The 19,835-nt window shown below is 41.7% G+C and overlaps 1 protein-coding gene across 4 annotated transcripts in view; it reads left to right on the forward strand.

Moving 5' to 3' along the window:
• Positions 1-19,835, forward strand: part of PRKG1 (protein kinase cGMP-dependent 1) — a 1,462,571-nt gene that overhangs the window by 1,332,855 nt on the left and 109,881 nt on the right. For all 4 annotated transcript variants that reach the window (XM_082269170.1, XM_082269171.1, XM_082269168.1 and 1 more), the window contains exon 8: positions 11,671-11,736. In XM_082269170.1, the coding sequence (XP_082125296.1) occupies positions 11,671-11,736 (66 nt within the window). The remainder of the gene's footprint in view (positions 1-11,670; positions 11,737-19,835) is intronic.

Below are 19,835 nucleotides of genomic sequence, written 5' to 3' on the forward strand. Positions count from 1 at the left end.
GATTCATTTAAAGTTGAAGACAGCTCTAACAATGGTTTGTTTTACAGAGAAAGGGTAGTGCCTTTCCATATCAATATTAGCCCTGAGTAACTACTTGGAGCCTAAGCCTTTTTCTGACATATGTTGCTTAAAAGTTAAAATCAGCATTTTTTGCTAGAAAATTACTTAGAACCTCCAAATATATATATATATATATATATATATATATATGTATATATGTAGCACCCTCCTAGGTAGGTGCTAGGAAAATGCATATGTGTCCCTGCCTGCTTATCAGGGGGGCCTGCATTGTTAGCTAGCTGTCACATGTTTCCAGGTGTGTTTGTTGAGTCTGGGGAGTCTCCCCACTGTGTCCAATGAGGGATCTTGTTGGTCAGTGGAGGAAATATAGCCAATGGCACTCTAGTTTTTATGACTGTCTCAGTGGGCGGGGTTTACCGCAATGCACCTTGGGATTGGAGATAAATCTGTGGGGAGCATGTGACAGAGTGGTCTTTTTGCGGGAGCATCAGTCCCAGGAGGAGGTGACGGCTGTCTCTCCTGTCAGATAGTGAAGGTGGTCCAGGCAGTCGGCTTAAGGGGACCAGAGGTTGAGCTGTGCTGCAGAGAGGGATCCAGAGTGTTGCTGACCAAGTGGAGCTGCTGGGCAGAAGTCTTCAGGAAAAACAGTATCGTGAGTACTCAAGATCTTCCCAGGGGTCTGCCTAGGAAAGGGGGCCACTCCAGAAGGTCAAGGGAATCCAGGAGCCAGCTATCCAGGAGTATTGGCAGCGAAATGGGTTACCAAGTGTTCAAAGCCCTGAAGATAGAGAAGTGAAATGGGGTGCCAATGTGGGCCCTGAAGTGTTCGGCAGTGCAGCAAAGGTGTACAAGTAGCTACCTCAGGCGAGAATACCTTACGGAGCTAAAAGGGACTTCCGCAGTAGAAAGGGAAGCTACACCATCAAGTCAGCGTTAACCGGCATCCAGCCAGCGTTAACCAGCGTCAAGCCAGCGTCAAGCAGCATTTATCCAGAGTCCCTATCAAATTGTGTATAAATTGTGTATAGTTCAGTTGTGTGTATATATATATATATATATATATATATATATATATATGTATATTGTGTGTATATAAATTGTGTATAGTTCAGTTGCAGGAGTATCCCACCCATCCCTTCTCCCATCTAAGTTCCTAAATAAACCAAAAAAAACAAAGATACTGGACTGGTTCTTGGCTCAGTGCTCGCACTTGGAGAAACATGTTTAAAGGTACTTTTGTTGCACCTAGTGACCCAGGGGGACCCACAGCCAGCATCTATGCTGGGAATTCTGCTACACATATATATATATATAAAAGTATATATATATATATATATATATTTTTTAGCAGAGACCCAATATTTTATTTGTGCAGCGGTATTTCAAATGCAATTTTTTGGGAAGAAATGCACTTTCATAAATTAAAAAAAAGTAAAGTTATCCCATTTTTTGTATAATGTGAAAGAGGACATTACACCGAGTAAATAGATACCTAACATGTCATGCTTTAAAATTGCGCACATCGTGGAATGGCGACAAACTACAGTACTTCACAATCTCCATAGACAACGCTTTAAAAATTTTAACGGTTACCTGTTTAGAGTTAGAGAGGAGGTGTAGTGTTAGAATGATTGCGCCCCTCTAACGATTGCGGTGATACCTCACATGTGTGGTTTGAACCCCATTTACATATGCGGGCGCAACTTGCGTATGCGTCCGCTTCTGCGAGCGAGCACAGACGGGGCGCTTTAAACTTTTTTATGTTATTTTTTTTTTACACTGTCAATTTAAAAAATAATAATTTTAATCACTATTGCTGTCACAAGGAAACATCCCATCTGACAGTAATAGGCAGTGATGGGTACTCTTTATGGAGGGATCTGGGGTCTAAAAGACCCTAAACTCTTCCTCTGCACTTAAAAGCATTCAAAACACCAAGTTGGACTGTTTTGAAAGCTGTAATTTTTTTTATAAATCTGGCGCCTTTAAGGCTCCAGTACCTGGAAGTGATGTCATGACATAGTTTCCGGGCTTTTACATCGGAGACCCGATCAGAGCCAAATGCGGCCTTCTTCGGGTCTTCCGCCAGAGGTGCTGGCTGGTCGGTGGGACGGGAGACCACGGCGAGCCGCAGAAGGCAGCGAGAGGGGGGGGCGTCCCCTTCCATTCATCATAATGACAATCAAGCGGCTGCTAAGCCGCATCGGTCATCATTACAAGAAAGCCGACTGACGGCACTAAATAACGGTACCTGGGTGATGCCTCAAGCTGCAGGCATCACCCCGGTAAAACCCCTTCAAGCCGAGGCCGCATATTTGCGTTCTGTCGGCGGGAAGGGATTATTTATTATTTATTAGAGCAATTCTAGGCAACAGGTGAGACCAGCCAGTCAACTGCTACTGCTACCCAGCAAACACAGCAACTGTGCTAAAATCAGGAAGTTTACTCAGTCTACCACACTCACCGCTTTGCCTAATCCACTATAAACAGATTCCAGAGATCCCCTCCCATATGCGGTGTGTAGGTGTTCTTTCAAATGTTTGCGTTTCTCTCTCCTTGATGTATTAAAGTGGTTCTATAAGCTGAAAGGTTTTTTTTTGCCTTCATGCATTCTGTACTTGAAGTTAAAAAATTATCTATGTGCAGCTGCCCCCCTGTTACTTACCTGATCCTGGTCTTCCTCCAGTGCTGTGCCTCGGCTCTCTGGGGACTCTCCCTCCTCATTGGCTGACATGAGCAGGAGCCATCAGCTCCCGCTGCTATTAATCACAGCCAGTGAGTCAATGAGAAGAGAGAGGGCCAGGGCTGAGCTGTGGCTCTGTGTGTAAATGGAAACGCAGAGCAGTGGCTTAAGAGAGAGCCTGCCTGGGTGCCCCCATAGCAAGCTGCTTGCTATGGGGACACTCAGCAGGAGGGAGGGGCAAGGAATACCAGGGGTGGACCCGAGAAGAGAAGGATCGGGGCTGCTCTGTGCAAAACCACTGCACAGAACAGGTAAGGATGTTTATTATTTTATTGTAAAAAAATATCCAAAACTTTAATATCACTTTGATCATGAGATTTAAATGTCTGAATAATGGCAGAGAGATCCTTATTAATAATGGCACTTTGGTACAAAGGAGATCATTCCCTCTCTTTAAAACTAAAAAAAAGTTTTGCCTTTAGTTATATTTTGAGTGCAGAGGGATTAGAATACCTGTCACTTTTTATTGCTGCTAGTGCCCCTTTTAGGGAGATTCACCTTTTCTATTTGTCTTGTTTACCATTATCATTTAAAGCTAAAGTAAAAGGAAAATCCCACATTTTAGGTTGTCCCTAGAAAAGTAATAGAGGGGAAATCTTCCAGTGGGGACACTAGTTCTGGTGACCTGGTGGTCCCCCAGAAATTCCCTAAATTTGCAGGGATTTCCTCTCACTTCCTGTTTGACTATGAGACAGGAAGTGAAGGGAAAAAAAATGTTGCCTGTAGTTTTACTTTAAGGGAACTGCCAGGAAATAGTTAGGGCAGTGAGGTGCTGCTAAGAGTCATATTTTCTGCTAAATTGACTCTTGTACTCATACTTGAGTCATTTAGGAGCCAGACACATAGCAATGTCTTTGTGAAGGTTTTAATTTCTATGCTGCCAGTTTTGTTCATAGAATAAAAGATATTTATACGCTGATACTTGAGACCATGCTGCAGTCACCTTTCAGAATTTTTTTGGGACGTCTGCACAAAGCAATTGAAAAGAGGTGTTTGTTTATTTTTAAATAATTAATGGGTAGTCTTTTTATCTCCTCAATTTCTGCATTGTGAAACTGATCTCTACTGCATATACACAACAGAGAAGCTGACTTCAATTTTTAGGACTGAAGCATCTTGTTTGTTTAAATGACTGATGCAGGTCTCTTGCAGGTAGATAGTGCACCTACCAATTAAATATTTTTATGATGTCTCAGAATTCCAGTTACCTGTGCTTTACCATTTCCAGATCTATGCTCTCAAGTTAAGTGACAAGCCTTGGAATAGAACAAACAGGCCAGAACACTGGCAGACAAAAGTGTACATGTAGCCCCCTCCTAATCAGGTGCTAGGTAGAGTATAGTTTTGGCTCTGTCTGCCTATCAGAGGAGCAGCAGGCAAAATCTATATTGTTCTCTAAACAGAGAGCAGGATCTGTGAGTCAGGTCTGCTCAGTGTGCTTAATGTGTGATTCATCTCGTCTTAGGCAGTGTCCCCAGTTGATCCAATGGGGAGGCACATAGAATGCTGGAAGGAAACCTAACCAATGACACAGACTTTTGGTACTGCCCCAGGGATTGGCACAGACAGTTGGTCTTGGTGCATTATGGGGCAGGGTATAAAAAGCCAAGGGAACATGAGGTAGAGGTCTTTTGGCGGGAATCAGAGTCCAAGAAGTTCCTCCCCATGCCAGGTTCAAGCAGGGTCTCCGGGGAAGCTCGTCTGATGTCCTGCTAATGGCAGAAGTTCTGGGCTTAGGCAGCCATTCGTGTCCGAGGTAACAAAATAAAGTTTGGAGACATAGTTGGATAGGTGAGTTTGGTTTGAATATCGAAAAGGAATTACATAGCATTTTCAGTTTATGGTGCTTAGATACAGTTTAGTTCCACTTTAATGCAACCCTTTCTTTTTCCGAAGTTTGCTGTCAAATATGAACCTTTCAGCTTGTACGCATATAGAAGTGTATTATCAGTAAGCAAATCCTCTACAGTTGTTACAGGTTATTCTATTAAAAATTCTATAACATGTTTTGTCGGTCCTAATGTCATTAAAAGCCTCATCTATTACAATCCAGGCATTAAAATGTGTTTTTTTCTATATCCAATTCAAACTAAATCACTAAGCTAATTAAAACTAGAGAACCTGTGCAATCTAATCTAAACTCATGTTTTATTAGTCTAAGCATATATACGTGTCTTTCTGATTGGCAGATACAAGATAGTATATGTAATGAGGTACTTTACACATCAATGATTATGGTTGTATCTGTATAAAATCCCTCACTGAATGTCAACATGGTTGTCTGCATAATTTTAGCACAGATCTGCCAGAAAAAAAATCATAGTTAATGGATCTCAGTTATATACCCCACATGTACTGTATATCCTACACATCACAACTCCTTCCTCCCCCTCCATGCAGAAATCATGAACAGTGACTATGTTGATGGGTTTACACAGCTGGGTGCCTGTCGCTCTGTGAGTGGTACTGTGTAGGCAATTACCACAAAGCCAATATGAAGGCACACCAAGGCCTCATTTGCACTAGCAGTTAAGGGTGATGGTAAAACCACACGATTGAGCCATGATTTGTATTGCCCCCTAACCTGATCCCCCCTTAAGCTGCAAAGGCAGTGGCCAGACATGTCATGGCACTGAAGCTTTGTATCACAGTGTGGCAAAAACGTCCCCCTCTGTTACGTTGAGCGGGCAGTACTGCACACTCAATGTGACCTATTCTAATGAATGGGTGTGCACTGCTAACGCATTGCTAGTGCGGGGTTCAAGAGGGTAAAGCAAGTGGTGAGGAGGTAATACAACACTACCTCACCGCCTGCCAAATACTCTCTGAATAATAATCTGAATGCAGATCACTCTTCAGGGAGTATTGCTATTGTAAACAAGGGCTCCTGCACACAAGTGCCAAAAACATCATGATTTCAGGAGTTCAGGCATTTATTTTTTTACTTATCTGATTGCAGCCCATTGCGTTCAATCGGCCAGTACACACAGGTGGTACATTTTAGTAACATCAATTTATGCTACCGGTCAGTATTTTATACAGATACACATCAGTGCATGCATCAAGGACTTCACTTTTTCCATATTTTGTTATGTTACTGCCTTATTCCAAAATTTGATTAAACCTATTATTTTTCTCAAAGTTCTACAATCAATACACCATAATGACAATGTGAAAAACGTTTGTTTGCAATCTATGCAAATTTATTAAAAATAAAAAAAAATAAAAAATCACACGTACATAAGTATTCACAACCTTTGTTGAAACACCTTTGGCACCAATTACAGCTTCAAGTTTTTTTGAGTATGATGCTACAAGCATGGCACACCTATTTTTGGGCAGTTTCTCCCATTCTTCTTTGCAGGACTTTTCAAACTTCATCAGGTTGGATGGGGAGCGTTAATGCACAGCCATTTTTAGATCTCTGCAGAGATGGTAATTCAAGGCAGGAGATTGGGTTCAAGTCTGGGCTCTGGCTGGGTGACTAAAGGACATTTACAGAGCTGTACCATGGCCACTCCTTTGTTATCTTGGCTGTGTGCTTAGGGTTGTTGTTCCCTTGGAAGATGAACCTTCACCCTAGTCTGAGGTCCAGAGCACTCTGGAGCAGGTTTTCATCAAGGATGTCTCTGTACATTGATGCATTAATCTGTCCCTCGATCCTGACTAGTCTCCCAGTTCCTGCCACTAAAAAAACATTTCCACAGCATGATACTGCCACCATGCTTCACTGTAGGGGTGGTATTGGCCAGGTGATAAGTGGTGCCTGATTTTCTCCAGAAATGACACTTGCCATTCAGGCCAAAGAGTTCAATCTTTGTTTCATTAGACCAGAGAATTTTGTTTCTCGCGGTCTGAGAGTCCTTCAGGTGCCTTTTGGCAAACTCCAGGCAAGCTGTCATGTGCTTTTTACTGTGGTGTGGCTTCCGTCTGGCCACTCTACTATACAGCCCTGATTATTGGAGTGCTGCAGAGATGGTTGTTCTTCTGGAAGGTTTTTCTATCTCCACAGAGAAATGCTGGAGCTCCATTAGAGTGACCATTGGGTTTTGTGTCACTTCCCTAAAAAAGGCCCTTCTTCTCCAAATGCTCAAAGTCCTGGTGGTTCCAAACTTTCTCCATTTAGGGATGATGGAGGCCACGGTTTTCTTTGGGACATTCAAAGCTGCAGAAATTGACCTGTGCCTAGATGCAATCCTGTCCCAGAGGTCTACAGACCTTGGACTTCATGGCTTGGCTTGTGCTCTGACATGCACTGCTAACTGTGTGACCTTATATAGACAGATGTGTGCCTTTCCAAATCATCTTCAATCGACTGAATTTACCACAGGTGGACTCCAAGTTTTAGAAACATCTCAAGGATGATCAGTGGAAACAGGATGCACCAGAGCTCAACTTTCAATGCCATGGCAAAGGCTGTGAATACTAACACTATGTAAATGTGATTTTTTTTATAAATTTGCAAAGATTTCATGTTGTCATTATGGGGTATTGTTTGTAAAATTTTTAGGAAAATAATGAAATGAATCCATTTTGGAATAAGGCTGTAACATAACAAAATGTATAAAAAGTGAAGCCCTGTGAATACTTTCCGGATGCACTGTAGATTATTTATAGCTAAAGGATTTGTATGTACTGTACATATAGGTGCATATAAACATGTAAATGCACACTATGCCGACCATACTCACATTTGTTTTACAGAAACGTTCTGCCAGGAATATCCTGCTTTTATACATCAGTACCATGCAAAGACCCTTAAGCGTTTAAACTAGCTGTATTTAGAATACATTTTTATCCCTACATTACACATGCAAAACCCTTTAGATGTTCCCTAGACACAATAACCTTCAGAAACAATCAGAGAAATCATTCATAGGGAATAATATGGCATCTAAGAAAGACCTAAAAAGCAAGAAGATCTGAAAACGGATTGTGACTAAAATTTTAAAGAACCATCAGCTATCTGAAGAAATGCTAGTTCAGAATGTTGGTCAAAATATCAACCTAGGTAACCCTTGCTAAATAATACTTTATGCCCTACTTATCCATGTGGAATTTCAGCTTTTCACCTATAAATGAGCTCTCCTATAATACATACTGTAGAATAAAATGAGCGCTCATTATGTCTTTTCTATTTGCTGATGGACATGAACAGTATTATCTACAAAAGAAATCAAATCACACATTTATGCGCTGGTGAAATCTATTGCTTTGTTTTCATAGCGCTGCAAATTGCCTTCTACATTATAGAAGCAAATGGATACTTCTATTCCATACAATCTTTGTGGAGTGTGACACTTGTCAAAGTAAGATTATGTGTGCAGACCTGTGCATGGGCCAATGCTATCATGTATACTTCAAGGTCCAACCACACCACTAGCAAACTTTATGATCATTATGAAATGATACCCTTTTTTATTATCATTCTCATATTTTCAGTGATTCAATGTTCACAGTCAAAAAAGATGATTGGAGTTCAAATCAATAGATGTTAAAGTTGGATCTTTTCACCCAGCTAATGTCATTGATTATAGGTTTGATGTGCTATGTATGCATGTAGCTTGCAATCAACTTTAAATTGCAAAGAACCTTTTAGTGCAGCTATACAGTACAATGGGGGCTCTCTAACCAAGAAAACATGCTTTTTCCACCAACTTAGCTTATAGTATGATGCAGTGTATGAGCTGTTACCCTTTCTATAGAGAAATACAATTATCTCTAAGTTCTGGTTCACACATATGCAATGTCAGACATTGCATGTGATTTGGACTGCTCTGCAAACCACATGCGATGACTGTGCTTTGCAAATTCAGCCATACAGGTTGTATGGCTGAATTCGCATAGCATTTGCACCAGAGTCGCACAGGACACTTTTTTTGGTCCGCGCCAGAATCGGATCGCATGGGTGTTCACACCTATGCGACCTGATTCACGTCCAAATTGACAGTTTGCACTGCGATATGCGAAATGATCTTGGGGTTTCGTAAACTTTGTACAGGCATACCCCGTTTTACGTACACTCACTTTGCGTACACTCGCGAGTACGGACACAGCTTGGTCGGCTTGATATGGCACTGTTCCCTGTCTAACATTGGCGTCTATGGGAAATCTTAGTCAGCTTGACATGACACTGCTGTCAATTTTTAACATTGACATCTATGGGAAATCTTGGTCAGCTTGACATGGCACTGCTCCCTGTCTAACATTGGGGTGTATGGGAAATCTTGGTCAACTTGACATGACACTGCTGCCGGTTTTTAACATTGGCGTCTATGGGAAATCTTGGTCGGCCTGACATGGCACTGCTTCCTGTCTAACATTGGCGTCTATGGGAAATCTTGGTCAGCTTGACATGACACTGCTCCCGTGCCATAAGTGGCAGGCATACCAAACATAGGAAGCACCGAGAGGGGACCCAGGATTACAACATATCCTATTTTGTGGCTGGCCAGCTTGCCTAGGTAATTTGCTATATCATAGTCCTGGGCCCCCTTAACGTGCTCCCCACGTTTGGTGTCCTTGACACTTGACACTTATACTCCTGTATACAGAGAGGATAGAGAGAGCACAGCCCGCACCTCCATTTGACTCTCTCCTCCTCCCTGCTGCCATTTTGCCAGCAAAATGGAAAACTGTGCAGGCTGCCTTGAAAGCAGTAGTAAACGGTATTAAAAAAAAAAATAGTTTTTGGGCAGTTTAGTCATAATGTGCTAGGTGGAATGCATACTAGCACATTATGACAGACTTGCCTGAAAAGGAAGCCCTCCCTCCAGCAACACGCTGTCACTGCTGAAGGCGCTTTCCTCCTTACTCAGTCTTCCTTCCGGGTTTGTGGGCTTTGGCGATATGAATGGCTGAGCCGGCGATTATCACGCTCGTGCATGCACACAGGAGTTGCTGTCTATGGCACAGGTATGCCATGCGCCGGTGATGTGAATGTATACATATGTCCTGCAGGCATAAACTGTATAAACGGTGATTGCACCACACGTGTGCCACAAACACACATGAACCCAACCAGATCTCCTGTTTAAATCTAAACTGGTAACCTGTAAAAGCTTTTAAAGCATGGGGATTTTGGAGAGATTTTTGGGTATCATAGTTGGTCGCCATTCCACGGCCATGTGCAATTTTAAATCGTGACATGTTTGGCATCTATTTACTCAGTATGACATCATATTTTACCAAAAAACTAGGTAGTGTATTGTGTTTGTGTGCACTACACTTCAATAAAGTGCATTTGTTTCCCAAAAATGTGTGTTTTAAAAATGGCTGCGTAATATTGTGCAACTTTTTTCTTATTTGTCAGGGTCTCTGCTTTCAAAAAATATATCATGTTTGGGGGGTCATTTTTAGTATAAAAAAGTATGTGAAGAATATCAATATCGGCCTGGTTTTGAAGTGGTTATGTAGGGAAAATTGTAGAACCTCTTGTCAGCATTTTATTGCTGTCTGTTGCCCTGTTGCAGGTTTTTCCTCATTTTCTTTCTGGTAAAAGGTTGTCCCCAGTACAGAAATTAGGGGAAATCTCTCTAAAGATAAAAGCCCCAAATAGTGGTAAATCCTCAAAGTAGTTCTAACTATTCCCTATTTTATCCAACGCTAAAAAAGATTCACTTTGATTGAAGACTATATGGTTGATTTAATAAAAGGAAAAATACTGTGCAGTTGCTCCAGAGCTTGGTAAATGAGCAGAAACTCTCATCCAATCATGTGCAAGCAAAAATGCTGTTTATTTTATTTTCCTTGCATGTGATTGGGTACTCATTTACTAAGCTCTAGAGCAACTGCACTCCGCAAAGTGCACAGTCTATTTGCCTTTAGTAAGTCAACCCCTATATATCTTTGCATAAACCTTTGTACAATAATAACAGATTATTTACTACCAATGTTTTTAATGCTATAAAAAAGATTTGTTTGTATTTATTTTTTTTTTACTTTTATTAAGTGTATTACCAAAATGCAACTGAGTGCTAAAAAAGTATATTTTGTTCACCCAACATCATAATTTTTCATTGGAACAAGATTGCCTCATTTGTCTGTGGCGATGCCTAGTAATATGAACACTGCAACGTTACTACAAGTTTATACCTATTATTGTTCAACAGACTTGGACAGCTCTCTGAGTGAAATGTGATAGAAAATATATTTATATAAAATGAGGAAAACTCTCTAACAGCAACACAGACAAAAGTATATTTTTTTAAGTGGAACTTTATTTAGAAAATTAAGTCCAGCACTTCAGGCTGGTCCCTTTTGCAGGTATAGCTATGTAAAACATTAAAAATAGATGCCTATACAGTGTAAAATTCAGCAAAACACTGTCTCACCTTGCTCTGCACATGCTCATTTTCTCTCTATCTTTAGGCACTGTGCCAAATTTTTAGAGGCCAATCTGCTAATAGCCTAAATATTTATTGCTGTTCAGGGGCTCTGGGCTTAAGCAAAATGGCAGCCTTCAGCAAGCAGAAATAGTAACAAATGCTGGAGGCAATTAACAGCATGCACTAATTATGTTAGTTTAATTATTAATGTTCCAAAAACATTTTTTTTATCAAGTTGTTATGGGTAAAGTTCCACTTTAAGTAAGGGATTGCTAGACCCCCTGCCAGCTTGTTATTGTTTTTTCCCTGTTGCAGATTTTCCCTCACTTCCTGTCTGGTAAAAAAAAAAAAAAAATGTGTTTCCAGGACAGGAAGTCAAGTGAGATCTCTCCGACAGAACCCCAGATAGGAGTAAAACGTGGCCAGGGTTCTAACCTTTTTCACACTCCATCCCAAGCTAAAACCAAAACATTTTTGCTATAGATGCGCTTTGAGTAATCACAATTATTCATGTATATACTGTATGTGTGTGTGTATAAAAAGAAAAAAGAAGACTTAAAGGATTATTTTCTTTTGCAGGGAGGATGTTCGAACAGCAAATGTGATTTCTGCTGAGTCTGTGACTTGTCTTGTTATCGACAGAGAGTAAGTACTATGTCTCTATACTGTGTACACAGACCGTTTTCTATTTTGGAAATGGCAGTTGAGTGACAAAGTTGTTTCTTAGCCTGATAGGTAATGAAACTAGGTGACATTAAAGAGGTAACACCAATTAATTGCTTTGAGAAGAAGGCAGCACAATGAGTGTAGTGTGCGACTTTGACTTACCTGTAACTACCTTAGAGTTGGCTTGCTTAGCATCCAAAACATTAGAATGAAGAACTGGAGGATTAAAGTCAATCTAAATTCATTAAGATCTCATATATGTTAGCGTAATTTCAAAAACTGTCTTCAATTTGTTAAAAATGCAGCTTTCATTTAATCCTGCTATGAATGTTGTTGTTCAGGCACTTGCTGTTATGGGGAGTTATGTCTTCCAACTTTGCTTATTTGTTTTCACTTCATCACATACGCCCTTGTAGGTCACTATGTGCTGACATGCCAACTCACATTGCACAGACATAGTCCAAGGTCACTTTTGGAAAGCTGGTCTACATATATGTTGAAAAGATGTTTGTTGAAAATTGGGCACAGTCTGGGTTCTTTACATCCTTTAGAATTGCTTCTTTCCTGCACTCAAACCCCTAATTACAATCACCAATGTGCTCATGCTGATGCCTTTTAGTATTTGTAAGTGCATTTTGTGCTGCCACTTAAGCTGGATACACACTATACAACTTTTGTTGTTAGATTTCCTTTAGATTTAAGCCCCGTACACACGTACCGATTGTCGGCCGTAAATATTCGGCCGCTGACCGATCGGCCGATTGTAGGCTTGTTAGTATGATGCTTCCGACAGCCGACAGCGCATTTTCGGCCGAACAGAATCTGTCGTGCAGACTTTAAAATATTTGTTGGCCGTCACCAGAACGGCCGATTGTTCGCCAGTCAGTACAGATTTCGGCCAACAGACAGCAGTTTAGCAAGACTGGGCATGCTCAGAAAAGAAAAAAGACAAGGAAAGTTAACCATCACATGACATCACTTCTGCAGTCGGCTGTTGTTGGCAGACAAAATTCGTGTGCAGTCTTTTGCAGTTTTCAACAGACACGACAGCCCTGGACAAAAGACGGCCGATCGTTCGCCGACGATCAGTACGTGTGTATGGGGCTTTACCTTTAACTATGTAGTGCAGGGGCCTGACTGATTGCATACAAATTGAAAGTGTTTAGATTTGACCTCATATTATATGGTTATGGTAAATCTAAAGACTATTGTGTAGTGTGTATGGCCCATTAGTGACTCAATGTATAGCATGTACTTGCATATATAAAAAAGAATCAAACTGAGACAATATAGACAAATGTTTCTTTACCCATTTACTAAAACTATTACCCAGTATACATTTAAATTAAAGTGTCATTAAAGGATAGTTTTTAATAAAAAAAAAAAGTAAAATAATAAACATGTAATACTATCCATATTGTACAACAATATTGCAAAGGTCCGTTACTTCTTTGGCGGTGCCCCCCCCCCCCCCGATAGCAAGCCGTGTGCTATGTGGCACCCATGTGGACACACTCCTCAACAAGGGTGTGTGCATCCATAAACACACACAGCATGGCTCAACCACACCCCCCACTTCTTCCTCACAGAAGCAGGAGCCAATGGCTCACACTGCTCTGAGTGTCCCCTGTGAGACCAGGAAGAAGCAATGCAGCCAAGGAAAGCGCCGGACAATGAGTGGAGGCAGGTAAGTATGGGGGGGGGGGCGCAAAAAGAGTAGTGGGATGTTTTTTACTTTAATGCAGGAAACCCATTAAGGTAAAAAAGCATTTTGACTTTATAACCACTTTAATTTATTCAATAAACAAGCTAATTAGATTGAGGGCAGGGGCTGATCTGAATGTGCAATGTATATGTAAAGCGCTTCGTAAATTGACAGCGCTATATAAGAACCTGAAATAAATAAAATTAAATAAAATAGTTTAGGAAAATTGTAACTAGTGAATCCAATCAGATTTATTAATACCTGTGAAAAAAATAAACCTAATTGGTGTCTGGTAATTGGTCCCATTTTGGCAATTTTCTTCGGCACAATTCAGTAATTTATCCCCACAGTAGTGCCTTTATTGATATTAGTGAATTACAGCAGTTTATACTGTGTTTTCTACTCGTATTGCTATGTTCATTCGATTTGATTTTTTTGTAATTTAATGAAATGGCTGCTGTGTTCTACTACTGTGGTTTTTGATAGTAAAATGTTTCATTTTGATTGAAATTCGAAATTCCCTATAGAAGACTGGCAATAAAATGATTTCAAATAAAAAAAAAAAAAGTTTCTTTATTTTAGAGTATGAAATAACTGTATAAACAGACTTGTTTACTGTATATCAATAATTAGACATTGCCTCTTATGTGCTTAAGTTTTTATCCTTGCAACATTCACATTTTCTCCAAGTATTATATTGGCAGCTATCATCTTAGCAGGAGACAAAACAATGCTTAGTACAAATTATTCATCTCCTCAAACAACATCATTTTTCACTGAAATGGCAATTTGCATGTAATCATTTCCATTTTTCTTAGACGTTGTCACAAATGTTTTTGCCTAGTCATTCAACTCTAAATATTCCTTTACTTTGAAATCATTTATCATTGTTCATTTTACCTTTATTAAAATGTGCGTCTTAGTACATGAACATTGCTTGCAGATGAAGAGTATGTTGTGCCCTGTGTTTTGTAAGGTCTGCTAAATTGGCATCTATCTACAGTATAGTGGGGGGTAGCAACAGGTTGACTGTGATCTACCCGTCGATCACCAGCTTGTAAAGACTGGGTATTGGTGACCATTGTTACACGACAAAAAGTGGGACATTCAAAACTTGACAGTCGTCATGAGGACTGCAACAGAAATGCGATTTTCTGAACAAAGCCCATTTCCACACAGTCACAGGTGGGCCCAGTGCGGGAGAAGGTCATCCAGCACCCAGGACAAGGATGCCAAACTGCCGCCCCCCCTTCCCTTAGGGTTAGGGTCATGGCGCCCCCCCATCCCTGCAATAATCCATTTTGCCCAGGGCAACCATCCCTCCTGCCCACCTCTTGTCCCGGCCCTGGGCGGGTCATATAGTGCACGTTTGGGTGTATTTCTATGCCCAGGAGTGACTGGTGGAACGTACTGCTGTGTACAGTAAGCCTATATAGCTTCAGTTAAACTGTCAATGATTTGTACAGTACAGTCCACCTGTCCCTTCCGGGCAGGGAAATATACCAGAATGTACACTAGACAGCTCTCCTGCTGCTATGCACAAAATGCCTAAGAGAGGATTTCTTCTTAATTCAGAGAGATTTCCAGTCACACTCTGTTTCCAAGAAAGGACATGAAGGAGGATATTCCCAATGGAACAAAAAAGAAAATTGACATGTATAGTAAATTTAATAACAGGTTATATACAGTGATATACACCACTATAACAGTCAGTGGGAGATTCTGTACAGTGACAGCTAGACAGCAAATAATATACAGTGACACAACTTAGTGTGATAGGGACAAATTATATACTGTGACATAAGTGGCTATAGTAGCCGGTGACAGATTATACACAGTTTAATAAATGGGTTAGGCATTATATATAGTGACTTTTGACATTAGTCAATGAGAAGTGACATAGAGTGATAATAATCAGTTTGGCACTCATGGGGGATTAGTCAGTGTGTCAGTTTGTAACAGTTTATACAAAATTGACATTATTAAAACAGATTATATTCAGTGATAATAGTTGGTGACAGATTATATTGAGTAACAGTTGGTATGACAGTTCATATACATTGATCAGCCATACCATTATAACCACTGACAGGTAAAGGGAATATCTCATTACAATGGCATCTGAAAATAGGTGGGATATATTAGGCAGCAAGTGAACATGTTGTCCATGAAATTGAAGTAGTGAAAGCAGAATGAAGTGAGTGTTTCTCTTTGCTCCCAGAGGCCTAAAAAAGCAGCTGAGTACAGGAATGGCCATTATGAACAAAATTTGGAGGAGCGACAGTGAAACAGTGGACTCTTTTCTTTGACTGTTGAATGGACATATCACAGGTTCACTATAAAGTGCATTCAGAGACTGTTCTTCCTAGCTCCAGAATAGATCCAATCTTTAACATAGTTCCCTTTTGAATTTGAGGAGATGTATTTTAGGCAAAGATCTAAGTTAGTCTTAACCACCTCAGCTCCAAAATGGTTTACCCCCCCTTCATGACCAGGCCATTATTTGCAATTGCGCAATGGCCAGTTAAAGTAACACAGTGCCATGTCATGCAACACTGTACTCAAATAAAATCAATGTCCCTTTTTCCCACAAATCGACAAATAGAGCTTTCTTTTGGTGGTATTTGATCACCTTTGTGGTTTTTATTTTTTGTGCTATAAACAAAAAAAGGCCGACAATTAAAAAAAAAAAATAAACAATATCTCCTGACAGACTCCCTGGCAGCATACGTAAGGGAACCCCCCCCCCCCCTCTCCACTCCTATAGAACCCCACTACCATAAATTTTTGCTCAGAGTCAGAGGCCACTTTCCTTTTTTGTCCTCCTAAGGACCAGAATGGTTGAAGTCTTACCTTGGATAAAGTGTCCATTATCGAGGCATGGTTGTTCGGCAAGCTGTGCCCCGGAAGACGCGTGGAGTCTCCAGCAGTCCCCAGCTATTAGCAGGGTGGAGAAGGACGATGGATTTGATGCCATGGGGAGTCTCCAGCAGTCCCCAGCTATTAGCAGGGTGGAGAAGGAGCAATGGATGCAGTGCTATAAAGAGCTTAAGCCTGGCCATTGGCAGGCAAAGCGGCAGTAAGGCCTAAAAGCCTAGGTATTAGTAGGTAACCATAAACACCCTGGGCCCATACAGCAGCGTCTTCTGGATCCAGGCATGGTCGTGTGGGATGCCGTGTGCAGTGATGTATACTTTTATATTGCATATTCCATGGCAGCAGTTTTTGTGCGTTTGTCTGTTTTCTTTCCTGGCTCTAGTATTTCCCTGCCTATGGTGGCTGGAGTGCATTTGTGTTCCAAGCTGCCACTCTCTCTTCCAACCTGACATCCCTGGGTTACTCCTGCCCCCAGGGACTGAGGGCATGTGCGCTGTGTGCGTCAGTGGCGCCATTACAGTGGTCATTACTGTTTATATTGGGATTTCTACGTGGGCAGCTTGCAGCGGTTTCCCTAAATCCTGTGTGCAATCATCATAGGTATGTACTCTGCATTAACACTCTTGTGTGCTCCCTGTGTGTGATCCTGATGGTTCTATTATCTGTGCAGTTTGGCTGTCTGTACAGTTGAACACTACGGATGTATCACTGCCCCCCGTGTAGCAGGTTGGGAGGGTATGTTTAACACTTTCCTTTCCTTGCTTGCCTGGGCACTTTTGGTTTTTTTTTAACCCTTTCTTTTTTACCCTATTTTGTTTTTTTAGTGAGTCCTTCTAGGTCGGATTGACAATACACAGTCTGAGATGATAAAGACCTCATAAGGTCACAACATCAACATTCTTCTTTAATACCTAGTCGTCATAGGTCACCATCAAAGTCCAGCCTTTATAGCAGAAGCTTTAAATCCTCCTCTAGGCGCTGCAACCAACACCATGTCAGACGCTCCAAGGAGGGAGCCTGCTGGGGATGCGGGACTCAGGTCCCAGAGGGCAAGTCTCTGTGTGAGCTATGCCAAGCCCATAAGGTTGGAAAAGGGGATGGTGATTTCCAGCAAAGGGAATCTCTGGCATGGTGCTAGAATCCCTTAAAGAGTGGGGTACAAGCCTCACGCAATGTCCAACAGCCGTTACGACGTGTTCTCGCAATAGGTCGGCCAGGAAGAACTGTAACCGTCCCAAAGAAGCCATCAATCTATGAAGACCTCTGACAGTGAGGCAGAGGGAGATGAGAGTCAGTTTGCCCTTGTGATGCCTCTGGTCAAGGCAATGAAGGTGGAATTGACATGGATAGAACCTGTAGAATCTCCTGCAAAGCAAGAGGAAGTTCCTTAAGCACCTCAAGAGAGAGCGTTCTAATTTCCCATTCCTAAGGGAGCTAAAGGACATCATTTTGGATGTGTGAAGCAAGGTCGCAAGATATACCTCCATTCTGATCAAGATGGCCATGCTCTATCCATTCAGGAATAAGAATGTGAAGCATCTAAATGCTGCCTCACTAGTTGTTGAGGCCCTGATGAGGCAAGCAAGCATGTTGCTCTTTCTTGGAAGATGCAGTGAATGGCCTAAAAGTCGGCCTGGGCTCTTGTGGCCATGTTTAAAGTGTTGAAAATGTGGAAGGAGAATGGGGACAAGAGCATTTTCAGATGAAGAGGCCAGAAAATCAGTAGTTCAGGAGCCGGAGCTGGCAGAAGTTGCCATTGTGAAGCCTCAAACATAGTGGTTATGCACTCGTTCGTTTCAGCTAAGTGGGTGCTATGGCTGTGGCGTTGACTTGCTGATCCTGCCTCTTGCAGGGATGGTGTAAGATCCCTTTGAGGGAGCTTCATTTTTTGGCAACAAGCTGAATAGCACAATAACCCGGGCCACAGTTGGCAAATCAGGGTTTGGCCTTCGGACCGGCGCCTGCTAGGCCAGAAGGTGACACAGTCTAGAGGACAAAGTTCTGAGCCTACAGGGGTCTCATGCTTTTACAGACCAGTATTTTAGGGAGAGCTGGTGAAGAGGCCAGATATCCCCTCATACATCTGCTAATAAACTCGACCTCAGGTATTAGAGAGGCTGAATTTGAGCACCAGACTATTGAAACGTCAAAGCGGTAGTTTCAGGACATGCATGGTCCTTCAGATGTCCTCCTCATCTCTGATTCATTTCCACAGATTTGCCTCACTCCAAGGTAAAGAAGCAAATTCTCTTGTAGTACGTAAAGTCTCTGGTGTCGCAAGGTGCTGCTGTGCCAGTCCCAGAATGCAAAAGATTTCAGGGCATGAACTTGCCCCTCTTTATGGTCATGAAGAATAAGAATGGCCAGTTTTCTTTAAAAATAAGTTCAAGATGGAGACATTGTCCCTGATTCATAGTGGGTCTAGCCAGGTGACTGGCTTGTTCCCATAGACCTAAAGATGCATGTGCCCATTGTAGAAGTCTTCCGCAAGTTACTTCGGGTTCGCCATAGGTCAAGACCATTCTCCATTTTACTTTTCTACCATTCGGGCTTTCAACATCCCCCTACATGTTTTTGATGTTTTTTTTTTTTTCAAAGCTTTATTGGTTGTTATAGTCTTTATCTAAACAAGGGGAATATGCCTGCATCGTTACCGGAATGACCTTCTCCTACTATCTCAAGACAGAGGGCAGCTGCTGGAGTCCAGAGCTCAGGTCTTTTCAATGCTCCTCAAATTTAGGCTGACTGTTGAATCTCAGAAAGAGCCACCTGACACCCACTAAGTCTCTTGTCTACCTTGGGGCTCAATGCAATATAATCAACAGGACCATTGCTTTGCCTCTAGATCACAATGATCTGGAACAGAATACTCCTGGCCCTGTCTTCTTCCCACCTGCACGCCTTTCAGTGTCTAAAATTATCGGTGGTCAAGTGGACGCCCTGGAGAATGCGGCCCTTCCAGAGGAGGTTTCTCGAGCAATGGAAGCTAGGAAGCAGAATTCATGTCATCTTCTACATAACCTCAGTCATGACAGAGTCCCTGGTGGCTGGAACAGAGAAACTTACTTATTTGCCATTCCATTGCCCCATTTCCTGGTTCACAGCCATTTCTGATGCCAGCAATACAGGATGGAAGTTTACTGCCTTTCTGAGATAGCTCAAAGCAGGTGGGACTGTCAGTTTCACAAGATTGTGTTGAACATTCTGAAATTACAGGCAGCCTTTGCCACCCTACAAGCCAATTGTGTCTTGGGCTCAGAAGACTCTAGCATCTCAGCGGCTTATGTCCCCAGAGTCCAGAATATTTTAACAGACTTTCTTTCCAGTATCTAATTAGACAACAACGAATGGTCTCTCCATGTGGGGGTTTTCAGGTGGATTTTGTCCGTAGGGGTTAGCACAGAAGTCGATCCGTTCTCCTACCTGTGCAACAGGAAGTTGGAAGAGTATTATACTTGGGGCCGGTATGTCCAGGGCTTCAGGAGAGATGCCCTGC

This window comes from Pelophylax lessonae (assembly GCF_965119305.1).
Source record: "Pelophylax lessonae genome assembly, chromosome: 9".
NCBI classification, from domain to species: domain Eukaryota; kingdom Metazoa; phylum Chordata; class Amphibia; order Anura; family Ranidae; genus Pelophylax; species Pelophylax lessonae.